Genomic DNA, 23677 nt, shown 5'->3' with positions numbered 1-23677 from the left:
ACTACTAAGAATATTCATCATAAGGCTACTTGCTTCATGGACTAATGAAAAGACATCACTGGCTACAGACTCAACATGATTTTAGCAAATGAGAAACTGAAGAATTATACATATGATGGTGATGTTTGCCTATGATTAAGAAAAAAAATCATGCAAAATTTGATCCCCAAGTTTAATTAACAAATACTCTGACTGGCCTTCACTGTGGTGTGAGTATAATTAATCTTTCACCTTTACCATAAGCACCAGCTGTGAAGGGCTAAAGAGACTTACTTTCAAAGTCCAAGAAAAAATGTGCTGCATTGTGGTCTATGTCCCTGGTTAGCACCTTAATGAGATTACCCATGCCAGCAAACCTAAAAATAAAAATGGCAACATCATTTAGTTCCAATAAAAAATTTTAAGCAGAGGCCTGGGATTCGGCAAAGGCTGGCTTGCTCATAAATACCAACAGGTGCGGGTTTATATGCTTCTGGCAGTGAAAATTTGGAACAACAAAAGCACATTTGGCTGACTTCATAGCTCTTGTCTCTCTTTTCCATATATCAAAAAGTTACATTAATCAAAGTGGAAAAAAGGATTAATTTTTACATACAATTTGTGAAGTTTACATTTTAATGTCTATTGTTAATGCTGCTCCTTTAAAACTTGTGCCAATTTAAGTTTACAACAATAGTCAATCTTTCAAACAAGTAAATATTGAGACCATTATTTTAAAATAGGGATATTTTACTTCTTGCTGAATCAAACCCTATTGGTAATAAAAAGAAAATAGTATCCAAACCATTTTAACCATTAGGACTGAAGAAAGTTACCAATTAATGATCTATTTAAAAATTACATACAAACACCGATATTGCTTATATCTTCCATCTTCTAAAATTAGTCAAACATTGCTTAACTCTTAGGTTGAATATGCAACTATATATGGTATGTAACTTAAAAGTTAACAGCAAATAACATGTAAGGAGCCAGCAATTATAAAAACTTAAAAGTCTGCAGAAGAAAAAAGTAGCGTAAGGCACTGGCATAACTCTTGCCTGAGAACATGCCATTGCTCAGTGAAGATAGTAGGAGTGGTGTCAGGAACACTCAGGAAACCAGGCTCAAAGCTGGAAGTTGAAGAACAGGGAAGGCAGGCTGCGGTATCAGAGATATTCGTTCCCTGCCCACCCCCACCCTACCTCCAACTGATGCAGTTTTCTCCAAAAACTGAACTGCAGCCATATGCAAATTAAACAAAAACTTAGAAGCAACAATATTTTTATTAATGATAGAAGAGACCTCCTATTACCTCCATTAGAAGTCTGAACAGCACCATGGTCTGTGGTCACCAGGGCTGCCTAGCCCCTCTTCCTCTACTACTTCCTAACATTGGTTAATGTTCTTCTGTTTCCCAGAGGAAACAAATAAATACACAGGCTTAACAGTAACTTGTGGGCTGGGAATGTGGCTTAGCGGTACAGTGCTTGCCCTGGGTTCAATACCTCAGCACCACAGAAACAGAAAAAGCCGGAAGTGGCGCTGTGACTCAAGTGGTAGAGTGCTAGCCTTGAGCAAAAAGAAGCCAGGGACAGTGCACAGGCCCTGAGTTAAAGCCCAGGACTGGCACAAAAACAAAACAAAATGAACAGTAACTTGTTAGAGATCAAAGTCCAATAGACAAAACACATTTCTCAGAATGTGTTTGATAAATGTAAATGATAAATTCTAAAGGATCCTTCTTTGCAAATATGACCTTGAGATCTATCTTTTTATTTGACTTTTATTAAATATTCAATGTTCTGACTATATACAACGTTTTACCCATGTGGGTATGGTAAAATAGATTAGATAAGGGAAATATTTAATTTTTCATTATATTTATATATTATTAAAAGTTTCATGCAAACTTTCCATAGCTAAGAAAAAGATAAAAGCCTTTCCCCCTATATCATCATATCCAAATTACATTGAATTCATTCCAAAACTTTTATTCAATAAATTTTTGAAATTCTGGAAACGCAGCATTCTGTGGTTTTAAAAGCTTTCAAATATATGTGTAATATTTGTTCCTAAATACAAATTTCCTAATAAAAACTGAAATCAGATACATATCATCAGAACTGTTGCTAAACTGGGTGCCAGTGGATCATACCTATAATCCCAGCTACTCAGAAGCCTGAGATGTGAGGACTGCCGTTTGAAGACAGGCATTTGAAGACAGCCCAAGCAGGACCGTGAGATTTTATCTCCAACTAACTACCAAAAAACTGAAGTGGAGCTGTGGTTCAAGTGGTAGAATGCTAGCTTTGAGCACAAAAGCTCATGGATAGTATCCAGGCCCTGAGTCAAGCCTAGACAAAAAAACTATGGCTAGATGAACAACCCTATCTGCAAAAGCATTGTTTGTTTTTACTAGGAAAAAAAAACAGTACATCATTCAGTGTTGAGTTTAATCTATGGAATCAAATCAGATTCCAACTGTAGCTGTAGTTGTTGGATTTCAAGGATGATAGGTAGCTTCTCTGGGGACTCATTTTCAGACTAGCACAACAGAGATGATTGCCTATCATTATCAATGGTTATTAGGAGGGTTTGACAGATTAAGCACTGACCCTGAAGTGCCCAACAACAAAAAGCATTTAACAAATAAATGGCAGGTGTTTTTATATTGCAAACAAGAGATTATAAAGTCTCTTCCTAAAAATAACATGGCTCTACTCCTTTTAATGCAATAGTTTTCAATGAGTCTCAAAATTCCAAATCAGATCATTTGTGTCAAAAATATTGATGAAAGCTGGGTGCTGGTGACTCATATTCGCAATCCTAACTACTCAGGAGGCTGAGGTCTAAGGATCATGGTTCAAAGCTGGAGTAGGAAAGTTTGTGAGACTGATCTCCAAGTAAGCACCCAGGCGGCCACAGGTAGAGCTCTGGAAAAGCTTAAGGACAGTGCCCTGGCTCTGAGTTCAAGCCCTAGGACTGGCACCAAAAATAAAATATTGCTGAAATGCTGTCCTAAAATTAGTCCTCAGAACAGGAGATTATCAACAGGTATCAGAGGCAGAAAAGAGTGATTATAGAGTTTATTATCTTTTTACCCACATACACACCCAGAGAAAATGACCTGTTCCTTCTGTAGTCTTCAATAATTTAAAATTTCTTTAGTTTATCTCATACACCAACATTTATATTGACGATGACTGTCTGGCAAAGTGTGTGTCAGCCCTTGCACTGTTAATGTTTTGGTCTGGATAATTCCTCTATGTGGAGGTCTGCCTTACCCTGTAGGATACTCAGCGGCCTGCTGGGAGTCAACCCACTACATACAATCAAAAATGTCTTCGACAGCCGGATGCCCATTATCCTGACCAGTTTAGAAGTGGAAACAGGGGAATGTGGTTCCAGGCCAGCCTGGGTGTAATAGTTCATGAGTCTCCATCTCACTCAATGGCTGCATGCAGTGGTATATGTATCATCTGCAGGAACATGGGGAAGCAGAGGTAAGAGTATACTTTTTTTTTTAAGAGTATACCTTTGTGATATAAAGTGAAAAGGTGACATAATTTTTAGCTCATCACTCAGTTTACTGTTCTGATACACTTATCACAATCTGAACAGCATTACTGTTTAGTGTCACTTTTCCTCTTGTCCAGTTTACTACTACTATCATAGCTACAACTAATCATGTGCCTCATACCACTATGCTCCCTACCATCACACAGCTACTACAAAATGGTTACTATACACCTATCTACCATGTGCTGACTATCACCACACATCAAATGCCATCACACTGCTACCATGTGCTTACTAACTCATGCCTACCACCATTACACTCTAATCACCACAGAGCCACTTTCTAATACCATGCGCCTACTACCACATGCCTGCCTACCACCATAGAGCTACCACTACCATACATCTACCTTGTTTACCACCATCACACTGCTATCACCACACACCTACTATTTACTACCTATGTGCCTACTACCACCACATGGCAACCACCACACAGCTACTACTACTATGTACCTACTAGCATCACGTGGCTACCACCACATGGTTACCTCAACCTGTACACGGCTACCACCGCCATGTGGCCACCACTGCATACCTTCCAGCATCACACTGCTACCATCACACAGCCACTGCCACCACCACCACACTGCCACCACCTCATGACTACTATGCACCTCCAACCGCACACCTACTCCCATGTGCCTACAACCTTGTGCCTATTGCCATGCATCTACGCCCAACACAGCTATCACCCTGAACCTACCACCATATTTCACTGCTTTTCCTGTCCTCACTATAGTAAGACTGGCAAATGAATGGTCATTACTGCTTTCTACATTTTCAATTCCAATTCTCCTAACTCATTTCAGTCTTGTCTTTTATACACACAACTATGCAGGTGTCTCTGTAAGGTCAGTAGAACTTGCATCAATCTCAACTCAAAGGGCAGCTTTCACAAAAGCAACAGCTTTGGACTCAGTTCACTCCTTCCTAAGACACTTTCTTCATTTGACATTATCCAAAAATTTCCTGTTTCCTTCCCACTTGAGTTTTTCTTTTTCAGTCCCCTCCTCTTTGAACTATATACATTTATTCCTCCCATGTTAAAATAAAGCAAAAACATATCTTGATTCTCTTTCCCCCTCCAGCACTCTCTCTACTCCACTGCTTCTATTTGCAAGCAAAATTCCTTTAAAAAGGTCATTGGTACTAAGAGGCTTTTCTCCTTCTCCATCATCTCCAGGCTTTTGCCCCAACCCCACATTACTGAAATCACTGGGGCAATGACTCTACATGTTCTTAGCAATGCTCAATGATCAATCCCCCCATCTTCATCTTACCACACGTCATAAGCATCAGCCCAATGGCCACTTCCTCCTTAATACAGTTTTGTCATTAGGTCTAAGGAGGCTGTGGCTTCCCTGTTCCACCACCCTCGTCTGTGACACCATTGCTTCTTGCCAGGACTACTTCAAGATCCCCACTGCGACCCTCACCTCCTCCTACAGCCTCTTATATAAAAACAAAGCAATCTGTAAAAATATAAATGGTACCACATTGCCCCTGTTCAAAGCTATGCAATGGATGTCATACACAGAACAAAACCCAAACTTGCTCGTAGTTCCTTCTATGCCATAGCCAGTGCCCTTTCTCTTGGGAACCTTTGTACCTGCTTCCCTGCACTCTTCAATGCAGCTCTTTCCACAGACCTTCCAATAAGAAGCACTTCACCAAGTGCCTGTTCTCACCTGCTCAACTAACCAAATCAACAGGGTTTCTAAATGCACTAACAGAAATACATAAATCGTGCTTAAAACATTCTGAACAATCTATGCAGAGAAAATCCCAAAGTAGAAATAATCGAAGTACAAAGGCAGGTCAAAATTAACTATGCTTTTGTCATACTGAAAGATATTTTAAAGACTAGCGTAACAGGCCACAAACAATAAATATAATAAACTGATATCAGCACATGGACGTAAACCACAACAGTGTATTACATTGCTATGGCATCTGAGTTTAGTTTAAAGATTACTGGTACTCTCCCTGACCTCCAGTCATTAAAGGTTAGGCCACCAATGCAAATTATAATCAGAGCTGTACGCTGGGTACAATTAAGAATGTAGGAAGGGCTGGTGAAAGTCCATCAGTGAATAACATGGGAGTATTCAGAATGGTACAAGATGGAAATGCTTAAGGAATAGTAAGGAAAACTATTGGCACATGTTTAGTATAGATAAAATTATCACCCTGAATTCTTTTGTCAATACTAGCTGAGTACATAGATGGCCTCTCTACTTTTTTGTTCAGCTAAACTCTCAACATCCCCAACCAACTTCTCTTCCCGTCCCCTCTCCTAAAGCCACCAGTACCTGAAAGTCATTTCCTTTCCAACACTTAAGATTTGTTTTTTACTGTAAAGATATGTGTTCTTTTGACTTTCTTTCTGGCTGACATTTTTACTTCCATTTTCCTGATAATCAGTAAAAATAAATGCATCTTTTTGCGTGCTTATAGACAACTTTCAAGTGTATATTAATTTCCTTTGTCACCAATGCTAATTGTTATTCTAGTCTTTCTCAATCCCCTAACTGCCTTTTCAGAGCTATACTACTACTACTCTGTATTTGCTGGGACTGATCATCTCTAAGTGCCACTTCACAGACATCTTTGCCACCCGAGTGCCTGTTAGGCTGTGTTATAGGAGGCACTGGCAGGTGAAGAGGAAGCCAGTTGGGATAGGTGAGACGTTATTCAAGTAGTGTGAACAGTATTATCCAATGCCCTGATTATAGGCAGGTACAGCCCATGGGTTCCAGCATAGTGATAGTGGGAACTCATCTCTTTCATTTGTTTTTAATGTTTTCCATCCCTTCTTCACTTAATTCTTTCAGCCTAATACCTTTGTAACCAATCCTCTTAATGACATACTACCATTCTTCCCAAGAGTTTAAGAAATTCTGAACAGAAATTCTGATGCTTATATACAAGGGAAATACTTCCCTCTAGTGGCCTCTAACACATCTAAATAGTCTCTTTATGGCACCATTTGTGATAACAGTACAATTCTCATCTTTGTGGTTATACTATAAATGAATAATTTTTTTTATAATTGTCTTAGCTATTCTTGGCCTTTTATGCTTCATGTAATTGTGAAGTTCCAACAAAAATTATTGGAAAAAAGTCTGATTTTGCATAAAATGTATCTGTCATCCTGAGGCAAAACTGCTATCATTATAATAGCTGTCATTTTGCTACTTAATTTACAAAATATAAGAAGTAACAATTATCAGAGCTGATTATTTTCTAACATTAAACCATCCTTTCATCTTTGGGATCATCTATTTGGCCACTTTGTTTATGTAAATTATTATTTATTGTTATTATAAAGGTGATGTACAGGGATAACAGTTACATGCGCCAGGTAATGAGGTTTCCTTTTGTACAGCATCTTCCTTCCCTCATTCTTCCAGTCCCACCCTCCCATCTCTACCCATACATTTTCATTTACAGGGACTGGGAATATGACCTAATGGTAAGAGTGCTCACCTCCTATACATGAAGCCCTGGGTTTGATTCCTCAGCACCACATATAGTTAAAAGCCCGAAGTGGTGCTGTGGCTCAAGTGGTAGAGTGCTAGCCTTGAGCAAAAAGAAGCCAGGGACAGTACTCAGGCCGAGTCCATGCTCCGGGACTGGCAACAAAAACAAAACAAATAAACATTTTCATTTACATAGTTCACTTTCATCAGTGTCCAGTGAGCTCCACTGCTACACTTTTCACCCTTTTACCCTAGTTTCATTTTATTTATTTATGCACACAAACTAAATTCTAAAGTTGGTTTACTTAGTTATTTCCTTCCTTTTTTGTCTGTTCACATTGGGGACATGGGTCTTGCTATGTCATCCAGGTAGGCCTCAAACTTATAATACCATCCTGCTTGAGCCTCTGGAGGTCTGAGATTACAAGCCTGCATCACCAGGCCAAGTCCTATGTTTGGTTTTCTAATATTTCACTTTGGATCATGCTGTAAGAATGGTCCGTATCTTTTGTCTCTGTACTGGAATAGTTTTGTTTTCAAATCTACTTTTTACATAAGCCCCTGTATTCCTTGGTACTATTTACAAACAATACGTGTTAGTTTTTCAGTGAGTGTTATAGGAAAGGTGAATTAAAGTCTGAAGAAGTCTACAGCTTTTTCATCTTTGAAACTCTAGTCTCCAGCATTCTGTCACACAACCAGTTTCAACATTTTTTTTACCATGTTAATTAATGAATGAGCACTTCAAGTACAAAAGAGAATACTTAAACCAACAACATTCATAAAATAAGTTATCTTTAGGTCAAACACAACAGAATGTGTTAGTTACCTATGAAGGTATAATTCAAATGTAAACTCCACAATGGTTGAGAAAAATCTAGAGCAATATTAGCAAGGTGAGATTTGTTGGTAAGATATTAAAGCTGGTTTACACAGTAATATTTCCCTCACAATATTCTTCACTATAATTGAATTTATCTTCAATAGTTGTTCTTAAGCTCTATGGCAATAATAGCCAAAATCTATCCCTAAGATCAAGCTTAATTTTCTGTGTGGACCAAGGGCTCTTATTTTAATGTTCCTCTGAAAAGGAGACATCAGGTAGAATGGCTTAATATCTTTAGTAAGTAATTTTAACCCTGGAATGGACCATCTATACTAAAAGGGAAGATTCAAGTACAACCATTTTAGTGTCAATTTACTCTAAAATATTTACATCAAGTAAGCTATCTAGCCACTGATTAAAAACTTCAGCTAACTTTTGGGGAAAAATGTTTACAAACTTCAAATAATCCTGTCCTTAAGAAGCACAAACTACTGTCAAGTACTGTGGCTGTGATCCCAGCCCAGAGATCAGGAAGATGATGGTTCAAGGTCAGACACCCCTCCCCCCACACGAGCCCCCCAACCAACAAGCTGGGACATGTGTCTATAATCTTAGATAAAGGTAGGAGGATGGTCCAAGGCTTTCCCTGAGCAAAAATTTGAGATCCTATTAAAAACCAAAGTTTTTTGTTTTTGTTTGTAAAGGCTGGGTGATTGATCAGAACCTATTTAATGCATGTGAGGCTCTGAGTTTGAACTCCATTACTACCAGGAAAAAAGAAAAAGAAAAAAACAAGTATAGAGGCCTTCCATTATCTTCAATGCAATCACTTTTTCTCACTGGTTCTAATTTTGAAGAGCTTCCCAGAACTAAACAATCCCAGCACCACTTGACAAACTATTAAATACTTGATATCTCCAAACACACTAAAATCAAAAGAAAGTCATCCATCAGACTATAGATATTTATATGCACAAAAAATTATGAACCTAGTAATTATGAGGATTAGCTTCTGAAAGAGAACAAAAAGTTTAGAAGTAGTTATTTAGTAAACATTTATCACTAGAACCATCTTCAACATCATAGACTAAGAATATAAAGGGAAGTAGGACCATTTTTTAAAAGCCTGACTCTCCCTTAATTTTTCTATTTGCAGTATCCTGCAGAGGGCCTGAGAAAAGGGATTAAGTCGATGAACAAAATCTACTGCATTTCACATACAATGGCAGTATGTACAGTCATAAAAGCTCATGTCATTTATGCAAAATAATTGTAAAAAACTTCACGTTCCTGAAAGAAATGAATACTAAGATTTCAACACTGGGCAAAATGTCCGTCCTCAGAGGAAAGGAGAAAGTCTTTTTAAAGTATGAACATTAGTAAAAACATACAATGTTAATTAAGAAAATATCTTAACTAGATCGCTTTCAAGGTTTGTATCATTTGTATCACAGTAAACTGCAAAAGGGCAGAGATTGGCTGGGAAGGTGGCTTAGTGGTAGAGTGCTTGCCTAGCACTCATGAAGCCCTGGGTTTGATCCCTCAGCACCACATCAACAGAAAAGGCCAGAAGTAGGGCTGTGACAGCTCAAGTGGAAGCTCGGGGACAGTGCCCAGGCCCTGAGTTCAAGCCCCAGGACTGGCAAAAAGTAAAATAAAATAAAATGGCAGGTGTTTCTTTGTTAAATTAATATTCTAAATGTATCACTTCCCGCACATAATAAAAATATATTAAAATTATACTAACGTAAATATATTTTTCTCTTCTTTATATCAGAAGTTTTAAATTATGTACTTGAGTAATTTTCTACACTTCATATAATGCTAACAAAAATCTAGCCGGGGTTTATTCATGACATTCTGATCTTACCACACAGATGGTCATTATGACAAATATTTTTCCTCCCTCTCTCCCCAGGCTGGACTAACCCTCCCGAGTGCTAAGAGTGCTGGTATGCATATACCACTTGCTCAGCACCTGGGTAAAATTTCAAAGCATATTCCATAATTGTTTTTTAACACTAAGGCCTGGGCTGGGAATATGGCCTAGTGGCAAGAGTGCTTGCCTCCTACACATGAAGCTCTCAGTTCGATTCCCCAGCACCACATATATGGAAAACGGGGCCAGAAGGGGCGCTGTGGCTCAGGTGGCAGAGTGCTAGCCTTGAGCGGGAAGAAGCCAGGGACAGTGCTCAGGCCCTGAGTCCAAGGCCCAGGACTGGCAAAAAATAAATAAATAAACACTAAGGCCTAACACCATCGACTAAATACTATTATTAAAGCTGATTTTTAAAAGGTCTCATTTATCAAAAAAAAAGATATTTTTGCCCAGTGCTGGTGGTTCATGCCTGCAATCCTAGCTACTCAGGAGGCTGAGACCTAAGGATTGAGGTTCAATGGCAGCCTGGGTAGAAAAGTCCCCCCTGTGAGACTCTTATCTCCAAATAACCACCAGAAAACCAAAAGTGGCACTGTAGCTCCAAATGGTACAGTGCTAGCCTTGAGCAAAAGGGCTCAAAGCCCTGAGTTCAAGCCCCACAATGGCCAAAAATAGTTATTTTTTTAGTACTGTGGAGTACAGTACTAGATTCAGACTACTGAAGGCACGGCAAAGCACCAGTGGGCTACCGGAAACTTGTACCATTTTTGTGTTTCCAGATCGTAAGCATCAATGTACTTTATATCTGCATTCCTCCAATAACAATCATGACAATTCTCTCATTAAAAACTCCTGTATCTCAGGGGCTGGGGGTATGGCCTAGTGGTAAGAGTGCTTGTCTCCTATACATGAGGCCCTGGGTTGAATTCCCCAGCACCACATATACAGAAAATGGCCAGAAGTGGCGCTGTGGCTCAAGTGGCAGAGTGCTAGCCTTGAGCAAAAAGAAGCCAGGGACAGTGCTCAGGCCCTGAGTCAAAGCCCCAGGACTTGCCAAAAAAACAAACAAACAAACAAAAAGCTTCCTGTATCTCGTGATGATACATGTATGAAGATATATACATTCATGTTTACATATTTACTTCATGTACCTTCAAGCTAATATGCAAGCTCTAAGCAGGCAGGGAACTCCAAAGTTCAACATCTATTTTCAATTCTCTTTTGCAGTAAATACTGTTCTTTTTCCTGCTATTATTGGCCAGCAACCAAAAATTGTTCAAAGCTATTTCACAAACTTCATACTTTAAAGATGAAGATTAATTAGGATATGTTTACAAAATGGGTATATAGCTTTGCTTTATTTTTTCTTCTGAGTTAAGTTCTCAGTGTAACCCAGGCTGGCCACAAACTAATTCCTCCTGCCTCCAACTCCTGAGTGCTGGGAACGGGAGGCATGCACAATCACGACCAGTTGCATATGACACAAAAAACATTTATTCAAGTATGATGGTAAAAATAAGATTGATTTGATTTTTTCCATTAACAGAAGTTCTCAATCTTGGTTCTTAATCTGGGGGTCTACGGAAAGAATGCAATGTTCTAATATTCTAAGCAGGAAACTTTATGCTAACTTCTATATGGAAATGTGTAATTCTATCAAGATTATTAAACAAACTAGTCATACCTGAAGGACCTATGAATTTGTCATTGATTGAAATTACATATATTTTCATATTGCAGCTGTTGTAGGCTCATCACTAATTAAAATTAGTGAGTAGCACAACTGTTCCTATAACTAATATTCTAGTGTGAAATATATTATTCTGTCATTTTTTTTATTTTGGTAACTGTTTTAATCTAACTGTTTTCCTTAATTCCAGGTATTTGATTTTAGTCAATCATGAATCATTATCACAGCCATTTTTCTGGGGTAGCATTCATAAACATCACTGATTACCAAGTAAGTCCTCCATATACAAACTGGTTAAGAACCAGTAACACAAAATAGGTAGGTGGTGACAACTCTGAAGGACCACTGGGAAAATTTATTGCATCAGCTGTAATAAAATGACAGGCTGATTCTGAAATTTAATGCACCCTGTTTTTGACTTGGACAAACACAGACATTCAGAATTGATCATTTTTAATTGAAAAACAATGTACTTCTATTAAAAATACATGTTTTACTATCTATTAACTTGCTGCAAGCAATAAGTAATTTATTACAAACATATTCGGGATCTTGTAATGATAACTATATATTTGGCTAAGAATTTTTTACTTCTAAAGTTTGGGTTTGTTTTTTTAAAGGACCAAGCCCAGAAGTAGGTAAACTTCTTACTTAAGATAATGTACAGAGCTGGGGAGGTGGCTTAGTGATAACAGTGCCTGCCTAGCATACATGAAGCCCTGGTTTGATTCCTCAGTACCATATAAACAGAAAAAGTCAGAAGTAGTGCAGTGGCTCAAATGGTAGAGTGCTAGCCTTGAGCAAAAAGAAACTCAGGGACAGTGCCCAAGCCCCGAGTTTCAGCCCCAGGACTGGCAAAAAAAAAAAAAAAAAAAAAAAAAAAAGTATTAAAGTGTGTTTTGTTTGCAAGGTGAGAGGATATTATGTATACACATATGTACTCATATACACATATATTCATGCACTCACTTTTTAAGCTACTAAAATTATAGCTTAGACCCTTAGTGATCAACGATACTAGTGATAATTAAAATGACGTAAAAAGGAATCTAAAGAAAACCACTCACCTCTCCTACTGAAAGAGAGCTGTAAAGGAAAGTTCTAATTAATTACACTCTCTCCACTACTTCCTATTCTAAACCAGAAGATAGACAGTATTTTCTACAGACATTTTTAGTACAGCAAAACATACATTTTTCCTTACAACACATTTAGCCAAGCTGGATTTTAATTTAAATAATGACTTTTCATTTATACTTGAATATCATTTCCCAAAGACATATTTACCTTCAGCCAGTGCTGGTGATTCTGTTCTTGTCCTTCTATCTGTTTAAAGAAAGAAAAAAGGAAGAGTCTAAAACATTACTATATTTTTAAATAAGCTATTACAGATAACTTTAAAAATAAAGTCCAAGCCAGGTGCTGGTGGCTCATGCCTATAATCCTAGCTACTCGGGAGGCTGAGATCTGAGGATCGTGGTTCAAAGCCAGCCCAGGCAAGAAAGTCTGTGAGACTCTCCTCTCCAATTAACCACCAGAAAACCAAATGTGGCCCTGTATCTCAAAGTGGTAGAACACTAGCCTTGAGCAAAAAAGCTCAGGGGCAGGGCCAAGGACAGAGTTCAAGCTCCACAACTGACAAAACAAACAAAGTCTTGGATTTAACACACAATTTCCATTTACAAAATTATTGGGCAGCATCTTGAAGGGATAGTACATAATTTTACACTGTTTTCTATAGGCTGAAATATGTGTTGTTGTGTCTAGCAAATATTTAAAAAAAAATAAACCGACAAGGCAGGTACTTGTAATCTTAGCTACTAAGGTTACACCTCTGTGCTACCTCTCATTTTCACTCCCCTGCAGGCATCTGCCCCTGGCAGACCTCTAGTTCACTGTGTACTTGGGGACTCTCAGAGATGCTATCCAATCATACACAACTTGCAGTTAGAAAAATGTTAGCACAACGGGAAACCCTTGACCAGTGGGGAATGGGCCTGGTAAATCAATACTCCCTTCTGCTTTGCACAATCTTGTTTTCTCAAGACTTCCTTGAGTTGTTCAAAGGAGTAATCAGCTCAATAAAATTCTTGCTGCCCCTGACTCCCAATTCTTTTTCATACCAATAAATCCCCAATTAAGTTATCTGCAAGAAAGCTCCTTTCTCCGGCTCTGCTCTCTACAGTGATACCAGATTACACCACTAGTTTTCAGGATGCCACATGCACTCTTTTTCACACGTTCTCACAGCACATTCTTCTCCATCTCCTTTAACTCCTTCTTGTCCCTCAAACTCCTAAAGCTGACCTGCCCAAGGCTCCCTGTATGATCACATTTGTCTTCCAACTCTTGTACCAGTTACAAACCTCAAGTTCTCATGTCCAGTCATTTCTCTCTAGCTTCACTCACATGGCCACTGACTACTCAGTCATGGCCAATGACTACTCAGTATCTCCAACACGCTGTCTAAAAGTGAACTCCTCCATCCTCCCTCCCCAAATCTGATCTACCTGCAGTCCCCTCCATCTCAGGAGATAACTCTATCCCTTTACTCCTGTTCATACCTCTTCCGTGTACTCTTTCTCATCCACTCTGTGTTCTGCCTAATCTCTGACTAAATCCTCATGGTTGCAATCTCCTATTAAAAGCTGAAGAAGGGTCCCCTACACCAGCAGTATTAACTTTATTATTTCTTCTCTATTCAACAGGTTCCAGAACACAGGTTGCAAAGATGAATGCCTATGAGGTTGGCTTACTAACATTTCACCCAAACTGTGCCACTGCGATTAACATACCATGCTATAGACAGGCAATCCAGTGCTACATATTCATATCAAATAGATTTTAATTGTAACTGAATTTAATGAGGCAAGTTTAAGAAATACTCAGCAGGCCAAACAAAAGAGTTGGAAGGTTGCATGTGGCAACTCCCATCAGTTTGCAACTTATGCTCTAGAACTTCAAGCTGTCTACACTGTGGGGCACCATTCACTTTTTTCAGCATATAAAAGGAAGCTATTTATGTGCAATGTCTGACCATGGTGGTTTTCCTCAAATTTTTCTCTTAAATTATGTCTTTATAAATGGACATGAACTAATACTTTCTGCTTTTGTTTTGTTTTGTTTGCTAACAAAATGTTTCCCCTAAAACTCACTACAGACACCTAGAAATAAGTAGCTATTTGATGGTCAAGTACATACCACCCAAGGGGGGTAGAGAAGGGAAAGTGGGAAAAAAATGAGGGAGTGGGTAACAAGTTTGACAAGAAATGTAATCACTATCTTATATATGTAACTGTAACCCTTCTGTGCATCCCCTTGACAATAAAATTAAATTAAAAAACAAAAAAGCTTATAGCCAAGAAACAGACACACATGTGCGCACACACACACACACACACCAAAAAGTGTACCCTATTTGTTATCTAAGGAGAAAACTGAGAAAGAAGAAATTGTGACTTTCTCCTCTATGAAAACCTACAAAACAGTAAAAAAAAAAAAAAATACAGCCACCTGCAAGAATCTTGAAATAACAAAGTTACAAAGTCTCAGAAGAAAACATAAGACTTATAGCCCCCCCCCAAATAAAATAGTATTATTTAGAGAAGTAATAGTATTATTTAGAGAAGTATGTGTGTATGATTTTTTTTAACTATAAAAGATACACAGAGCATGACTGGGTAGGGAAGGAACAAAGTAGCTAACCTGGTTCTGAAACTAGTGATGATAAGCTCATGGACTTTAACTTCATGCTTTTCAACTCATTGTAACCTGTCTATGTGGTTCATGTATTTCACCTGTTCTTAAGGATTAAAGTCTTAGTTTATGCAAAATAAGCATTCAAAGGCTAGAAGTGGCTAGGAAAGGGGAGGACTGGAAACAGAAGCTGCATTCAATGAAAACAAAGCCTTCCAGGCTTTTCTCCCCTCCTAAATCTTCTCTCCACCCCCCTCAACAATTCTATATGCTAGGGAAAGGATGAAGTGGTGAGGCATGTAAAAAGTGGTTCGAGGACAGTGACTCAATGAATTTCTAATTTCCATGTCATGTTTACGCTGACAAGAAACAGGTAGGCTTTCCATCACTCTTAGAGAAACTGATAAGCTTGAATCCTACAATACTTTGACTTATAGGAATCTGTTCTACTTTCTTTCAAGGGCCTGGGCACTGTCCCTGAGCTCTTTTGCTCAAGGCTAGTGCTTTACCACTTTGAGCCCAATACCACTTCCGGTTTTCTGGTGGTTAGGAGATAAGAGTCTTCACAGACTTTTCTGCCTGGGCTGGCTTTGAACTAAGGCCCTCAGATCTCAGCGTGACTAGCTAGGATTACAAGTGTGAGACACCAGCATCAAGCTCTGCTCTACTTCAAATTTCAATTGTTGCCTAAATATACCAGCAGATTTTGAATAAACTTTGTCCTTCCCTAAGTATTATAATTAAAAATAAAAGTTGTTTTTCATAATCATAACCATCAATTGAAAAATTGTTGACAGAAACATTCAAAATACACACACATACACACACCTGAGTATTCACAAGCTCCTTCTTTTAGAAGATGAAAACAGATCCAGCGTATAGCTAGACTATTTATGTCCAACCTGATCCAACACATTTATAAAAATTATTAGAAAAAAACTGCTAGAAAAATTAAAATTGTAGGGCTGGGAATATGGCCCAGTGGTAAAGTGCTCGCCTCGTATACATGAAGCCCTGGGTTCGATTCCTCAGCACCACATATATAGAAAAAGCTGGAAGTGGCGCTGTGGCTCAAGAGGTAGAGTGCTAGCCTTGAGCAAAAGGAAGCCAGGGACAGTGCTCAGGCCCTGAGTCCACGCCCCAGGACTGGCAACAAAAACAAAAACAAAAATTAAAATTGTAAAAAGCTTACAAATTCGAACTTTCTGCTGACAGCCAACAATCAGTTTACAAAGAAATGCTGGCTTGCAAAATGCACTTTGAGTATCTCTGGAACCACACTGTCAGGCACTGCCTTGGACAAGTTAGCCTCTACCTTGGCTCACCTACAAACTTGAGGACAGCAGTAATACCTACCTACCTGAGTTATAGTGAGGATTAAATTAGTTGGAAGCTGATCCACACAGAAGACCAACCATTTGGCCAAAGCCTAGAAATGATGCTACTCCACATCAAGAAAGCAAGCACTGGGCTGGGAATGTGGCTCAGTGGTAGAGTGCTTGCCTAACATACATGAAGCCCAGGATTAAATTCCTCAGTACCACATAAACAACAAAAAAGGTGGGCTGGGAATATGGCCTAGTGGCAAGAGTGCTTGCCTCGTATACATGAGGCCCTGGGTTCGATTCCTCAGCACCACATATACAGAAAATGGCCAGAAGTGGCGCTGTGGCTCAAGTGGCAGAGTGCTAGCCTTGAGCAAAAAAGAAGCCAGGGACGGTGTTCAGGCCCTGAGTTCACCACCTAGGACTGGCCAAAAAAAAAAAAAAAAAAAAAAAAAAAAAACAACAAAAAAGCCAGAAGTAGTGCTATGGCTCTAGTGGTAGAGCAGGGGTGGTAAACTTCAGGGAGTAATGGGTTTGCTCATTAATGATGGTTTCATGGATGATGACTTATAGCAAAGTTCATCAAATTCTATATTTTAAATATGTGCTGTTTGGTTTGGTAACTGGACACAAGTAAAAGCTATTTTTGGAAGATGACTCATAAACTATCCATATCTGAGCCTGCTATAAATGTAGCTCCTGAGTTGCTACTATTGACTAAATTCTGGGGGTTAAGAATCTGCAATTTCTAAGAACCAGGCAACTATAATGTGTACTAGTGGCTCCTCTATAATCCAGATTATCTAATGTACACAGTCTCTCAAAGGTTACCACTCTACGTTCTACAAAAGTATGCCTAGGACTTCAGCCCATCAAATTTCATATAACACCAGCACTCATTTAATTAGTCTGACATGTTCTTATTTAATATTTAGGCCAACATGGTCCTAGATGAAATATTTAAAGTAGTATACGAAGTCCCTAATTTCAGAGCTTTTAACCTAAGATATCTTGACTCTTAAATTCATCTTTATAACTTAATTTTGAAACCTGGTCTATGAGTACTCTCTAAGAATTCAATAAAAGAAAAGCCCAGGGGCTGGGAATATGGCCTAGTGGCAAGAGTGCTTGCCTCGTTTACATGAAGCCCTGGGTTCGATTCCTCAGCACCACTTATATAAAAAACGGCCAGAAGTCACGCTGTGGCTCAAGTGGCAGAGTGCTAGCCTTGATCAAAAAGAAGCCAAAGACAGTGCTCAGGCCCTGAGTTCATGGCCCAGGACTGGCCAAAAAAAAAAAAAAGCACCCACAGAGTCAAAGAAATTGAAAAAGCTACAAATAAAGCCTTGGAAAGCATATCCTGTTTCAACTTCATTTCACAAATGAAAAAGACGAAACTTAAGAAAATTAAATTTTAGGCAGCTGGTATAAAATGCAAATCTTTTACTTCACCTTCTTCTGAAATACATCTTCTCCACGAGAAGCACTAATTTTATCTGAAGACTGCCCTATCTGAAAATTTTCTAACTGTTCCCAATACCTTTCAGGATACATTCTCTAACTGATATATTTAAGAATCCTCATTCTGGTTCTGGGCTATAACCACAACACATCCTGCTAGTGATCTGAGTAGAGCCCCTTCATAGTCTAGGCCCATTCCAGCCCTAAAATCCACTTCCCTCTGGAAAGGAACTCCTTGCCTCCTAAAATATCTTTATCCTTCAAAGTCCAGTTTAAAGCTACTTCCACTTTCACCTAGCCTTTCTCTAGTACTCCCAACACTGAGAATTGCATCTGTGCAATTCTAAAGCAGTTTCACCGGTGAGTGCTTTGCTACCTACATTTCATGTTAGCAGGATGTGGCACACACCTGAATCTTAGCACTTGGAAAGTTGAGGTAGGAGGACCTTAAGTTCCAGGTCAGCATGGGCAACAGTGCAAGACTCTGTCTCAAAAAAATAAATAAACCAAGCCAGGTAGTGGTGGCTCACACCTGTAATCATAGCTACATAGTAGGCTGAGATCTCAAGACCTCAATTCAAAGCCAGCCTGGTCAAGCAAGTCTGTAAGACTCTGCTTCTAAAACTACCAAAATGGCCAGAAACGGAGCTGTGCCTCAAGTAGCAGGGTGCTAACCTTGAGTCAAGGCAGCTTAATGTATAACACCCAAGCCCAGAGTTCAAGGCCCAGACTGGCAACAAAAAATAGCAATAATAAAACCAATCTCTAGCTGTGTTGTTTTTTTTTTTTGTTTTTGTTTTTGTTTTTTTTTTTTTTTGCCAGTGCTGGGCCTTGGACACAGGGCCTGAGCACTGTCCCTGGCTTTTATTTATTTATTTATTTTTGCTCAAGGTTAGTTAGCCCTCTGCCACTTGAGCCACAGTGCCACTTCTGGCTGTTTTCTATATATGTGGTGCTGGGGAATTGAACCCAGGGCTTCATGTATGCGAGTCAAGCACTCTTGCCACTAGGCCATATTCCCAGCCCTAGCTGTGTTTTTTTAGGAAATCCACCTTCCCTTGTATTACTTCCATCTGTATAGAATACTAACAGCCCCCACTGCCCAGCACCATCAGCAAAAATAGCTGCTCAGCACAGTCATCTATGAACCACTGACCCATTTTTTTCAACTACACAAGCCAAAGAGCCAAGCAGACACTGGTTCACCAGACATTTGCCTTTTTAAGATGCCCACGCATCATTTCTACTATTCTGTCAGGATTGTCTAATCCGAGATTGAGAAACACATTTTATGTAAAAGTGAGCAACTCCAGATATGGTAATGTTTTATCTGCATACAGGGGTTTGTTAGCCATGTAATAAGGGCTACACCTCACCCCACAGCCTTGACTTCATTCTGCCTGCACATGAAGAATGGTTCTTGGTTCTTGCATTTGTAGAAAGAGTTGAAATAAGAAAACAATAACACAAACTTCACAAAGTATTCTATGCTCTTAGAAAGGCAGACAATATCTAGTCATAACATTTGAGGCTAGGCATGTGACTCACATCTGTTACCCTAGGTTCTCAAGAAGCTGAGATCTAAGGATTATGCTGAAAGCCAGTCCAAGCAGATGAGAGATTCTCATCTCCAATGTATCAGTTAAAAGCCAGAAGTGGAGGTGTGGGTCAGGTCAAAGCAGCAACCCTGAGGGAAAAAAGCTATTAAGAGTATAAGGCTCAGAACCTGTGTGTACACATGTACACATACACACATACTCTCAATCTCTCTCTCTCAAAACTCAAAGAATGAAGGACATACCACACTATCACTAGCTTATTTGCCAAGCCTCACCTATCATGTTGGGAACAACAGTAACTTCTCTGCATAGGCCCTATCATTACCATCTTTGTACAGACAATGACCCAGTTTAAGTAGTATCAGAATGTCAGGGAGTTTATGTTCATCAATTCAACACCATGATTACAATCTCTGTTTTATGTCTAGCAGTGCTTGAGAAACAAAAGAAATAAGATCTTTATCCTGAAAGGAGGTAATGACTTCCTGTGGAAACAACACTTGCATATGTAAGAACAAGTCTATAATAACCTATCAACACTAGATTGTTACTGGTTACAGCCTACAATTACAAGAGAAATTTAGTGAAGATAGTACCAGCAGAATGAATTCTCAGTGTGGGTTAAGCTCTCCACGATGGACCCCAGAAGACATTACATCACTCACTGAAATGTCAGTCCTTTCCTAGTGAATCCTAGTGAACAGTGAAATCACAGCACCTATTGGTACTGTTCTCTTCAGAAATAAGCAAATATCTGATATATCAAGTTCTCTCTCTTTCTGTGTCTGTGTGTTTTGTGTTGAGTGAATAAATAAGCAGACATCTTTAAAGATAGGAGACTGAAATAATGCATCTACAGTTAAAAAAATCAATCATTGTGCTAAAAGGATTTGTTTGGAAAAGATAAGAAATCAATATATAGATATTAGACAATTGATCAAATCTATGACAACAGGTACCTTCTACTGAAAATTAATGTAATCAAGCTGGGTACCAGTGGCTCATGTCTATCATCTTAACTACTAAGGAGGCAGAGACAGAGAAGATTGTGGTTTGAGACCATCCTAGCTACCTCAGAAAGGATTATGGTAAGAGGATCAAGGTTCAGGCCAGCCCCAGGAAAAAGTGAGAACCTACCTCAATATTAATCAGAGAAAAAAGGAGTGAAGGGATAGCTTAAGCAGTAAAGCACCTAATAAGCAAAAAGCCCTAAGTTCAAACCCCAGTGCCACCAAAATGATGATAACAACAACAACAACAACATAATAGTGGCAAAACAAATCAACTCACAACAGTAAGCACAGATTATTATGTACTGTCTACTTGATGGTGTATTAGTAGCAATCAAACTAATAAAAATTTCAGATTAAATAGCTTTTCACATAATATAAAATAATATGCTCAATATTCAACAAAGATCAAGAAAGGAGCTCCAAAAGGCTAGATGTTATATACAAGACAGAGTATGAAGCACAGAGTGAAACAAGACCTGCCCTCAAGATGCTCACAGTCTAGGAGATGACTTGTAAACAAATCACTACAATACAGGATAATTAAATAAGATGCTACTTCAGAGTTCTGCGGTTAAGATCCTATGAGAAACAGATGAGGGAGTGATTTAATTCCAGAGGAGAGTGTCAGAGAAAGCTAGAGAGTGATGATGTTGGACTTTGTCTCATATATTAAAAAGCACCACTGGCACTAACAACTTCCAAAGACAATTTTCATATGCTTTGAACTAAGTAAAACAACTTTTAAAAAGGTTGAATATTAGTATATCCACCAAACTGGAAAAGGAGAATATTTTCTTCTAAAAGAAGCAAGAGAAAAATACCATCTGATTCTTAACAAAGAGATACATAATAAAACTTAAATCCTTAAGAAAAAGGCACTGTTATCTCCACTGCATACTGCAAACTCAATCACATGGTATAGAGGGCTATTTTTATGTCAGTCACATTCACCTCTTAACTTCTCATTTAAATGTCACATCTTCAGTAACCTTCACTAATTAAGCCTAGTAAAATGTTTTTACTTTAAATAATTGTTTTACAATTTACTTTCATAGGGTTGACAATGCAATAAATCTAAGTTGAATCTTTAAAAAAATAAAAATAAAAAAGGCTTTGTTCAACTAAGACTGAAACAACATTGAGAATTCACCAGCATAATGTCCTTCTGAATGTTCATTGTTAGTCCCCAAATTCTCAATGGCCAATGTGCTCAATGTCCACAAGTATGCAGCTCAGAGAAACTTCATTTCCCAAAATCTCTATGCTATTATCTCCTTTTCTCTTTTATCTGAATTCTATCAGATATAAAAGTACCTAGACTTTGTTTCATTATATAGTTCACTGTTTTCACTTGCATCTGGCAGGTATTTATTCTATCTAGAGAGAAAAAGCTCCTGAAACAAAACACAAATTTTCAGCCACTCGAGAACTAGACTGTGCTTTCTCAAATTAAGAGAGAAACTATTTTATTTTATTATTAAAAAAGAGATTACAATGTATGAGGAAGTTACAATTCCATTAAGTCAGGTTATAAGTATAATGCATCTTTCTTGATCTATGTCACCTTTTCCATTGTTCTTCCCACTGTAAGAGGAAAGAATATTTTAAAGATACCAGTAAAAATGGAATATATATAGATATACAGAGATGGATACTGAAACTGTAAATATGGAAAAAATGTTGACTATCTATGCTAATGAAAGGCAAGGGGGAATTATTGATCACTGGTAAATAATCATATTTATATCAGCCAGTAATATAATCTTGTTCCTAATGTCCATTTTTCATATATTAGTCACATAGTGAAAAGAAAACAAAATAAAAACAATTGTATATAAACTGTTAACTTTGTATTCCAAATTACGGGGCTCTTAATGTTGAATGAATCACCTTTCCAATATTTCAGATTTATGATGAATTACTTATCTTTTCTCCCATGCTAAAAAAAGAAGACAAACATTAAAAATTCTGTTCTTTGAATTTCCTGATAATTGATTATTGCTAATCAGATTAGCGGCCATTTTTAGAGTGCTTGCCCTTTCCTATACTAAGCTCATGGTTGATAAGTTTGGGGGGAACTAGACAACACAGTCTGACAGTATTACAACAGAGAGACCCTTTACACCAGGGAGATCTAACAGATTATGTTCTGAATGAGGAATCAAACTTACTATCACCAAAACTATACATAACCCAACAGAGAGGGCCTCTTCATGAGATTCAGTATGAAGTACTCGACATTAGCATATATGCTATTAAGTACACATAACCTATGAAGAAAATAATAAGATAACAAACCCACATTATAGGCTTTCCTACAAAATACTTACAAAACATTTGCCAGGGAGGGAAGGAGCAGGTGTGGGATTTGAAAAGGAACAGGAGTCCAGTTTTGTACATGTTTAATTGAGAAGCCTATAAAACACCAACTGTAGATGTTGAGAGGTGAAAGACAAAGGAATGTAGAGTTCACAAGAGAGGCCACACCAAAACACTGAGGCAATTATCTTGACAGGACTGTCCAAAAATCAGGGAGACCTGGAAAATGATTCACAGTGATAACAATAGACCAGTGGCCACAGGACCCAGCCAGACCTGGTTACTGCTCACTCAGTGAACCTGGATTCCTCATCTCTTCACCAGTTCTATGAGCCACCTGAAATTATCCCAAAAAGAAAAATGTACTCATTACCTGACTTATGAAACAGTAGCCCACCTGTGTTCCTTAATATTAGCAATAAATTTTTAAAAAATGAAATAATCTGCAAGGTTATGGATTCAAACCCCAGCACAAGGAAGGAAAGAAAGGAGGCAGAAAGGGAAGAAAGAAGAGGGAAAAACCAAAAATTCTGGTCTCAAAGAGAAAGTCAACTATAATGTCTCTCCTAATCTAAAGTAGAGTGTAGCTATTTTATAAATCTAAATCTGTAGTACAGATATAAACAATAAAGACAGAAGCTAAACACAGAATAAATCAAGACATCTTTGTACCTAGCTGATTTATAGGAAAACTTTACAAAGTATCAAGTTTGAATATCACATAAATAGGAAAAATGACCAAACACCAAGATCATTGTCTTGTCAGTAAAATAACTAAAAACTTTTGAGAGAAAGTACATTACAGAAATGATGGTGTTTGTTATAAAGTCTCTCTACAGCCAGTTTCTTTTTTTTCAGGTATT

The 23677-nt window shown here is 38.2% G+C and overlaps 1 protein-coding gene across 3 annotated transcripts in view; it reads right to left on the bottom strand.

The window, feature by feature from the left end:
- Cyrib (CYFIP related Rac1 interactor B) overlaps positions 1–23677 on the bottom strand; it is a 60615-nt gene that overhangs the window by 22998 nt on the left and 13940 nt on the right. For 2 of the 3 annotated variants that reach the window (XM_048359321.1, XM_048359322.1), the window contains exons 2-3: positions 12729–12767; positions 274–356 (exon numbers count right to left, since the gene is read on the bottom strand). In XM_048359321.1, the coding sequence (XP_048215278.1) occupies positions 274–346 (73 nt within the window). In that variant the 5' untranslated portion in view covers positions 347–356; positions 12729–12767. The remainder of the gene's footprint in view (positions 1–273; positions 357–12728; positions 12768–23677) is intronic. The other variant, XM_048359320.1, reaches the window with a different exon arrangement.

Source organism: Perognathus longimembris, chromosome 12 (genome assembly GCF_023159225.1).
Source record: "Perognathus longimembris pacificus isolate PPM17 chromosome 12, ASM2315922v1, whole genome shotgun sequence".
Taxonomy (NCBI): domain Eukaryota; kingdom Metazoa; phylum Chordata; class Mammalia; order Rodentia; family Heteromyidae; genus Perognathus; species Perognathus longimembris.
Note: the sequence above shows the minus strand (reverse complement) of the source record. Positions and strands in the feature narration are given on the sequence as shown.